Below are 9,245 nucleotides of genomic sequence, written 5' to 3' on the forward strand. Positions count from 1 at the left end.
CCAAGAAGCAGGCAGAGAGGAACATCTCGGAGATGGTTAACTCAGTGTGCCTGTTAACTCAGCCGGGCAATCAGTTGACCTTCCTGTTGAATCACTGTCCTCAGTCTGGAACACACTGCGGGAATGTGCAGAGACTAGATCCCACTGCACTACCTCCTGGGGCACCCTTGGACTGGCAGTGTAAGAGATACAAGCAGGATGGGCCATTCGGCCCCCCTTCTCTGCTTCCCCCATTCAATAAGATCATGGCCAACCCTTTGCCTCAGCACCGTTTCCCTCCGCTAATCCTACATCCCTTCATATACAAGAATCCTATCGATCTCCTTCTTGAATACACCCAGCAACCGAGGATCCACAAACACCCACCACCCTCTGGGTGAAGTGATTCAGGCCATAAGGTACAGGATCAGAATTAGGCCATTCAGCCCATCGAGTCTGCTCCGCCATTCAATCATGGCTGATTTTTTTTTCGCTCTCAACCCCATTCTCCTGCCTTCTCCACATAATCCTTAACCCCCTTACCAATCAAGAACCTGTCAATCTCTACCTTAAATGCATCCAATGACTTGGCCTCCATAGTCCTCTGTGACAACGAATTCCACAGATTCACCACCCTCTGACTGAAGAAATTCCTCCTTGTCTCAGTTCTAAAGGGACGTCCCTTTATTCTGAGGCTGCGCCCTCGGATCCTGGACTCTCCTACTAATGGAAACATCCTCTTCACAACCAATCTATTCCCAGGCCTTTCAGTATCCAGTAGGTTTCTATTTGTTCCCGTCTCGGTCCTTTATTCTGAGTCCATGGCTCCTGGTTCTAGGCACCCCAGCCAGGAGAAACATAGTAGGCCTTGTGTACGCAGGAATGCATCCATTTTAATCGCCCCCTCCCCCCCGTTCTTCTACACCCTGGGGCATGGGCCCAATCCTGTTAACCGTAAGACCAGTCACCAACCCTGGCTGAGAGAAGGCCCAGGCCACTCGGCTAAGGTGGCCGGTAGCCATGGTAACCGTTACCTGGGCCCAGATGTGTGGATTTTGCTGCTGCTGTGTGTCCGTTGCCCGCATGCCTCTCACGCCATTTCTTCCCGCTCCGTCTGAGTCTCTGTGCTGCCCTGGATCTTATTTCCATTTCATTTTTGTGGGTGTTTTTTTTCTTCTTCTCCCTAGAGTGAAGTCCGCTCAGAGTGCTAACGAGGCGAGCTCAGAAGACAGCGATGCGGATCGGATGAAGCAGGTAAAATTCTCCTTGCTGCGTTCTTGCTCAGACCCCGCCCCTGCCGTGTGCTCCCCTGTGGCTGTTCCGCCTGGGTCACTCTCTTGCCTCTGAGGCTGTGGTCTCAAGCCTGGCTCCAATGACCGAGCTCTAGCTGACCCACTGAGGGAGCACCGCACTTGTCAGGGGAGCCGTCTTCTCAGCGGGACGTTCAATTGCTTGCACGCTTCCCCTTTGCATGTTTACATGAATTCCACCCACACTTTGTGGGGCTCTCTCCCGCCCCCCCCTCCCCCCCGTGAACTAGTCCAGTGACCAAATTCCCATCCGAACGTGATCGGGTCGATATCATTGCGGGAGCTTGCTGTGCACTGATTGGTTACTGCAGTTCCGATATCACCTGAGTGAGCAGGGTTCAGAAAGTGCCCCTGACCCTTCCTCCCCCACCTCTTTCATAGCCCCTTCCCCTCCCCTCTGGCTCCCCCTCCCCTTCCCTCTCCCGCTGACTTTTGCCGTGTTTGTTATCCAGGAACTGCTGGAGGAAGTGAAGAAGGAATTGCAGAAGGTTAAAGACGAGATCATCGAAGGTAGGGGCCTGCTTGGCGCAGGTTGTACAGCTGCGTGGTGCAATGCGCGTTGAGGCTGCAGTGTGATGGGAACTAGATTGGTTTAATATTGTCCGAGATACAGTGCAAAGCTTTTATTTGTGTACCATCCAGACAGATCATTCCATACATGTGCATCAAGGTAATACAAAGAAAAACAGAATGCAGAATATAGTGTTGCAGTTACAGAGAAAGTGCAGTGCAGTTAGACAATAAGGTGCAAGGGCCACGACGAGGTAGATCAAGAGTTCACCTTTTTAGCGTACTAGAGGTTCAAGAGTCTGATAACAGCGGGATAGAAACTGTCCTTGAGCCTGGTGGTGTGTGCTCTCAAGCTTTTGTATCTCCTGCCTGACAGGAGAGGGGCAGAGAGAATGACTGGGGTGGGAGGGGTCCTTGGTTATGTTGGCTGCTTTCCCGAGGCAGCGGGAGTTGATAGAGGGGAGGCTGGTTTGCGCGATGGACTGGGCTGTGTTTGCAACTCGCTGCAGTTTCTTGTGGTCTCGGGCAGAGCGGTTGCCATACCGAGCCATGGCGCATCCGGGTAGGAGCGAGACAAGGGATCATCTCTAGCTTTGAGGGGCAGGTGGGCATCTGCTGGAGATGGACAGTGGTGGTCCCCTCCTGAGGCAGAGCACGTAGACTGAGAACCAACACCAGCTCCCCGTCGGGGCTGCAGATTGAGGCCCTCTCCCAAGGACCCATGGCAACCATGGTCATACAGCACAGAAACAGGCCCTTCAGCCCAACTCGTCCTGGTCCCAAAAGACACTGGTCCCATTTGCCTGCCTTTGGCCCATATCCCTCTAAACCTTTCCTATCCACGTAGCGTCATTGTGAATCATCAGAGACCTGTTCCCCTCATGCTAAAGATGCTTTTTTTGTTATTTTCATCAGCCAGTTGGACTTCTATTGGTGGTTTGTTTTAGCATCATTTGTTGTGTTCGGAAGTGAAATATTCTTACGCAGCGAGTGTGGAACAGAGCACAAGGACAGTGGAAGCAGATCCAATGGGGAATTGTCAATGAGTAGGTTATGGCAAAAGAACGAGAGGCTCGGATTGATTGTTCTTACCCTGAAGCAGCCAGGGCCGAGTGCATTCATGGAATAGCGCAGCCAAGGAGATGTGCTGCTGATAGTTTCTGTCCTTCTACCTTCCTGAAGTAACATGGTTAACCTTGCTACCTTCCCAGTCCCAAAGACCCCTCCCACCCCGGACATTCACTCTTCTTCCCCCCCCCCCCCCCCCCCCCCCAATCCCAGAAGATACAAAAGCCTGAAAGCACGTACCACCAGGCTCAAGGACTGCTTTTATCCTGCTGTTATAAGACTATTGAATTGTCCCCTAGTATGATAAGATGGACCCTTGACCTCTGTAGCAGTTAGTTTTACGCTATTACAGTGCCAGCGACCTGGGTTCAATTCCCGCCACTGTCTGTAAGGAATTTGTACGTTCTCCCCGTGTCTGCGTGGGTTTCCTCCGGGTGCTCCGGTTTCCTTCCACATTCCAAAGACGTACAGGTTAGGAAGTTGTGGGCGTGCTATGTTGGCACCGGAAGCGTGGTGACACTTACCGGCTGCCTCCAGAACACTCTACGCAAAAGATGCATTTCACCATGTGTTTTGATGTACATGTGACTAATAAAGATATCTTACAATCTACCTCATTATGACCTTGCATCTTATTGTCTACCCTGCACTGCACTTTCTCTGTAGCTGTGACACTTTATTCCGCATTCTGTATTGTTTTACCTTGTACTACCTCGATGCACTGTGTAATGAATTGATCTGTATAAACGGTATGCAAGACAAGTTTTTCACTGTACTTTGGTACATTTCACAATAATAAACTAATTCCAATTCTAATTTGCTGGGATTAAACTCCAGGGTGCACTCTTCAGCTGGCTGTTTAACTGTGGCAGCCATTACTATTCATACTTGCCAGCATGAACTCTGGGCTGGGAGGCACCAATGGAAGGCAACTGACTGAAATGAGTTGTGTCACACGTAGACAAGGCGGCGAAGAAGGTGCTCAGCACGCTGGCCTTCATCAGTCAAGGGCACTGAGTTCAGGAGTCGGGATGTTATGCTGCGGTTGTACAAGATGTTGGTGAGGCCGTACTTGGGGTATCGTGGACAGTTTTAGTCGCCCTGTTCCAGAAAATAGGTCATTAAACTAGAAAGAGTGCAGAGAAGATTTACGAGAATGTTGCCAGGACTCGAGGGCCTGAGTTATAGGGAGATTTTGGACAGGCTAGGACTTTATTCCTTGAAGCGTAGGAGACTGGGGGGTGACCTGAAAGAGGTGTATAAAATCATGAGGGACATAGATAGGGTGAATGCACTCAGTCTTTTTCCCAGGGAAAAGGAATCAAAAACTAGAGGGCCTAGATTTAAGGTGGGAAGGGAACGAGCTGCCAGAGGAGGTGGTTGAGGCAGGTACAATAACAACATTTAAAAGATATTTGGACAGGTATATGGATAGGAAAGGTTTAGAGAGATTTGGGCCAAATGCAGGCGACTGGGACTAGCTTAGATGGGCACCTTGGTCGGCATGGACCAGTTGGGCCGAAGGGCCTGCATCATGCTGTACAACTCTTCTGTCATGACGTCAACTAGGCTGCGACCTTTGCCCCTCCGCTGCCAAAGACGTGCCAAAGCACACGAAGGTGGTAGTGTCAAGAGTTGGCACAATTTGTCCGTATGTGGTTAGCTGTGATTCAGTGGGCAGCCCTGACTGGGTCAGGTTTTGCCACTACAGAGACCAGAACCCAAGATCAGGACCAATAAACCCGGTGCGGGGCTGAGGGAGTGCCGCACTGCCAGCGGTGCTGTCCTTTAGTCTCAACCTCACAGTCGGACGTAGGCAAACTCTTTGAGCAGGGTGAGTTCCTCTCCAGTGCCACGGGACCAGTGCTTAATCGATATACGGTCTCATCATTTTCCTGTAGCTGGGATCTTGCTGTGCACAGCCTGGCTGTCACATGGCCTGCATTACAGCAGTGACCACACTTCATTGGTCTTGAAGCACGGTCAGGGATGCAAGACCGTTGCGTGCTTGGAGGGAATAGGACAGCTTGCCGAGGTGCTTCTCTTTGTTATTGGAGGTTTAGAGTATAAGAGCAGGAATTGGAATTGGTTTATTATTGTCACATGTACCGAGGTACAGTGAAAAACTTGTAAGATAAGATAGCTTTATTAGTGACATGTACATTGAAACACAGTGAAATGCATCTCTTGCGTAGAGTGTTCTGGGGGCAGCCCGCCAGTGTCGCCATGCTTCCGGTGCCAACGTAGCATGCCCACAACTTCCTAACCCGTACGTCTTTGGAATGTGGGAGGCAACCGGAGCACCTGGAGGAAACCAACGCAAACACAGGGAGAATGTACAAACTCCTTACAGACAGCAGCCGGAATTGAACCCAGGTCGTTGGTGCTGTAAAGCATTACGCTAACCGCTACACTACCATGCCTGCATTCCGTCTTGTCTTGCATTCCGTTCATACAGATCAATTCATTACACAGTGCATTGAGGTACAGGGTAAAACAATAACAGAATGCAGAATATAGTGTTACTGAGAAAGTGCAGTGCAGGTAGACAATAAGGTGCAAGGTCATAACGACGTAGATTGTGATGTCAAGAGTCCATCTTATTGTACTTGGGGATCATTCAATAGTCTTATAACAGCGGGACAGAAGCTGTCCTTGAGCCTGGTGGTATGTGCTTTCAGGCTTTTGTATCTTCAGCCCGATGGGAGGGGAGAAGAGAGAATGTCCAGGGTGGGTGAGGTCTTTGATTATGCTGGCTTCTCTACCGAGGCAGCGAGAAGTGTCCATGGAGAGGGTGGGAGGCTGGTTTCCGTGATGTGCTGAGCTGTGTCCACAACCCTCTGCAGTTTCTTGCAGAGCAGTTGCCATACCAAGCTGTGATGCATCCAGCAGGGAGGTTACACTGGAACTGTGTGCAACACCAAGTAGACCACAGCCTGATTACTGGGTACACTGCAGGTCACCACATCAGAGGAGAAATGTGATTGCTCTGGAGAGGGTCCAGAGGAGATTTACAAGGAAAGTTACAGCTATGAGGAAAGGTTTAGGTGGGGTAGGGTATTTTCCTTTGGAATAGAGGAAGCTAAAGGGAGACAAGAGAGATTACAAGGGATTTGGACAGAGTAATAGGACTTATTTCCCTTAGCAGAGGGGTCCGAAATCAAGGTTTAAATTTAAATATTGGAAATACTCCAGCAAGTCAGGCAGCACCTGTGAAAAGCAAAATGGAGTTAACATTTCAGGTCAGAGATTCAAAGTAATTGGTAAGATTGGGAAATAGTCCACCCCTCCCCGCCAGAGACTGGTGGGAGTCTGGAACTCACTGCCTGAAAGGGTGATGGAGGCTGAAGTCCCTCATCATATTTACACAGTGCTTGGATGTGGACAGGGACAGCTTCTATCCCACTGTTATAAGACTATTGAATGGTCCCCTAGAACGATAAAATGGACTCTTGACCTCACAATCTACCTCGTTATGACCTTGCACCTTATTGTCTACCTGCACTGCACTTTCTCTGTAACATTTTATTCCGCATTCTGTTATTGTTTTACCCTGTACTACCTCAATGCACTGTTGTAATGAATTAATCTGTATGAACGGTATGCAAGACAAATTTATCACTGTACCTCGGTACATGTGACAATAATAAACCAATTTACCAATTTAAAGAGCAGTGATGTGTAGGGCTACAGACTGTCAGAAGGTTGGGCAGCTCCTTCTTTCTGCTAGCACAAAGACAATGGGCTGAATAACCCAGAGTCTTCATTTCCTTTGATTCCCTTCTACCATCGTCTCCCCCTCCAGCTGTTCGGCAAGAGATGCGGCGCTTGACTTCGTAAGAGTTTCCACATCCCATGTCTTCTGTCAAGACAAGTGAACGTGAGCGAACATTGGTCCTGCCAACAGCCAGAGATGTCCATCTTGGCCAAGGAGCACAAAGACTTATTTTTAAAATTTTGAAAAGAGAAAAATAAGAAAAAAGAAATGTTTGGATGGGGAATGATAAATGCACCTCTTACCCAGTTTCGCCGATGAGTTTAAATTTGTTTTATTTTCGCCCTTATTGATTCTGCATTTTATTTTTTGAGTTCTTGATTATCAGGCAGGTATGTATTATTTTTTTTCCTTTATATTAAAATAGTGGTGAAGGTTTTGTTGACTCTGTTCCTTAGTTTTCTGGCCGTAGAAACTTCCCGATTTAATTTTATTTTCCTGATTTTTTTTCTTATCGACTGGGACAGACAAGTGATGTGGGGAGGCCTTATGACATCCACTTTATGGGGTGGATCTTAAATTGACAGGATTCCTTTGTATATTGAGCTATTTGACCTGTATCCCTTCACTGATCAGTATTTGAAGGAAAGGGGCACCTTTTGATGTGGTTCTGATTTTAGCCCCAACTGAAATGCTGGTGTTCCCAAATCTGTAGAATGGGGTCATCCATCTTAATGGAGACCTGCCCCCTTTCACATTCCCTTCTGGGAGTCAAGAATAGTTTCCAACTTGGGTTAATTGTGTAGAACTTATTCCGAGTGTGTGCCTCACCATGATCTCCTGTGGTCAAGGGTGGTGAGGTTTCGTTCAAGGTCTGCCCAACTGTCAGGGTATTGATCAAGCTGTGGTCATCACCATCCGATTCCCTCCCCACTCCCCCCAAATACCGCCCTCCCCCTCCCCCACCTCCCACCCCAAGACCCTGAGCTCTGCTTTCCCTGGAAGGATGGGCCAGCGGGCTCAGGAAGTGGGAAAGGAGGGGGAGGTGGAACTCCCAATTTCTACACGGAGTGGTAGCACAGACACAGTGATGTGGAGACTGCAGATGCTGGAATCCGGAGCAAAACAAAAGTAAACTGCTGAAGGAACTCAGCAGGTCGAGCAGCATCTGTGGAGGCAAACTGCTGGACAGTAACTACATAGCGGTGTGGCTAAGTTGCTGGATGTGAAATTGAACCCTTCTTTGGCAGCTGGGGATTTAAATTCAATTGATTTTCTTTTTAAATCTTAAATTTCTTGAAAAAAGGTAACCAGGAAACTATCAGATAGTTTAAAAAAAACATCTGGTTTGCCAAGTCCTTTAGGGAAGGGAATCTGCCATCGTCGCCTAGTATGGCCTAAACATAACTCCAGACCCACCATGTGGTTGACTCTTAATGGCCTCAATTTAGGGGCAGTTAGGGGTGGGCAATAAAATGCAGAGATGTTCATGTCCCTAACCTGGATATTCAACTATTTAATTCTGGGAAAGTTTGTTGGTGGGTTTGTGCAGGGCAAGAGGAGGAAGAGCAGTGATTGAGTGGGCATGGTTATAATGGGCTAAATGGCCTCCGTGCTGTGAGATTCTAAGTTCTGCTCCTTTTTGCCGAGAGGAAGAGTATAATTGGGCATTGGGCTTATGTAGAAGCCACGAACTGCTCCAACTTCATTTGACCCCAGAGTGTGGAGAGCCCATTCTTACATCCCTTGGCTCCACTCCCCTTGAGTGACCCTTTCCGCGGGAGGTGTCCTGAACAGCAGAAGAGAAGCCTCCAAACCAGATCACAGTGGACGTGTGTCTTAGAACTGAATGGGGGAGGGAACCATTGCAGCCAACGTGACCAATAAAGGGGATGCTCTGCTCTCCACCCCTCCCCCCCCCCTCGCTATCTTTCCCATTTCAGTTGCTTGGAACCGAGGGGAAGGTGGAAGACCTTCCATTGGTCACCTTGCTCCAGTGGGTTAGTGTGGGAGCCACTTCAGGGACCACATCTCTTCCTCGAGGTCAAAATGAAGCCTCTCTGTCGATCAGTCAATGTCTAAAATGGACCCTGGGCTGGGTGAGTCTCTGCCCCAACTGGTTATGCACCTTTCTGGGGCTGGGACAGATTCAGTTCCTTCCGCAAAGCGGAACTGTCTACCTTAGAGTCTGATGTTGGGGGTGGGTGGGGGGGGGGTGGTGGTTGCCATTTGGGTCTGGGGGGTTGGGGGGGGTTGCACAGTAGGGAGGGGAGAAACAAGAGGAGTCGAGGTCTGAGAATTGCGCTTATCACAGCGGAATGGGGAGGGATGTTAGTTAGCTTTGTACGTATATGTGGTTGGCTACTGGAAGTGGGATGCTCTATCTGTAGGTTGTCCATTTTATTGGCTTGTGTTTTTTACATTATTTTATATAAAGTGTAAACACTGGATGCCTTTATATTAAATATAACTGCTTTTGGTTTGATTCTGATGCGGCTTGGTTTGAATTAATTCCTGCATTGCATTCTCCATCCTTGACCGTGGGAAGGATTCCTCTTGAATGAAGCAACTTTGGTGCTCTGAGTTTCTGTTTTAGTGCAGAACCTCGAAGCCATGCGGGACGTAATAATCCAGGAGCTCTCAAGACGTTCATTTCCTCCACT

General features: G+C 48.8%; 1 protein-coding gene across 2 annotated transcripts in view; it reads left to right on the plus strand.

Annotated features, from left to right (window-relative positions):
- Window positions 1–9,095, plus strand: part of vaspb (vasodilator stimulated phosphoprotein b) — an 89,987-nt gene extending 80,892 nt beyond the window's left edge. The window contains exons 11-13 of one of the 2 annotated variants that reach the window (XM_052044026.1): window positions 1,167–1,233; window positions 1,742–1,799; window positions 6,673–9,095. In XM_052044026.1, the coding sequence (XP_051899986.1) occupies window positions 1,167–1,233; window positions 1,742–1,799; window positions 6,673–6,707 (160 nt within the window). In that variant the 3' untranslated portion in view covers window positions 6,708–9,095. The remainder of the gene's footprint in view (window positions 1–1,166; window positions 1,234–1,741; window positions 1,800–6,672) is intronic. The other variant, XM_052044025.1, reaches the window with a different exon arrangement.
- Window positions 9,096–9,245: the final 150 nt, after the last annotated feature.

The sequence above is a fragment of the Pristis pectinata genome, chromosome 35, assembly GCF_009764475.1.
Source record: "Pristis pectinata isolate sPriPec2 chromosome 35, sPriPec2.1.pri, whole genome shotgun sequence".
Taxonomy (NCBI): domain Eukaryota; kingdom Metazoa; phylum Chordata; class Chondrichthyes; order Rhinopristiformes; family Pristidae; genus Pristis; species Pristis pectinata.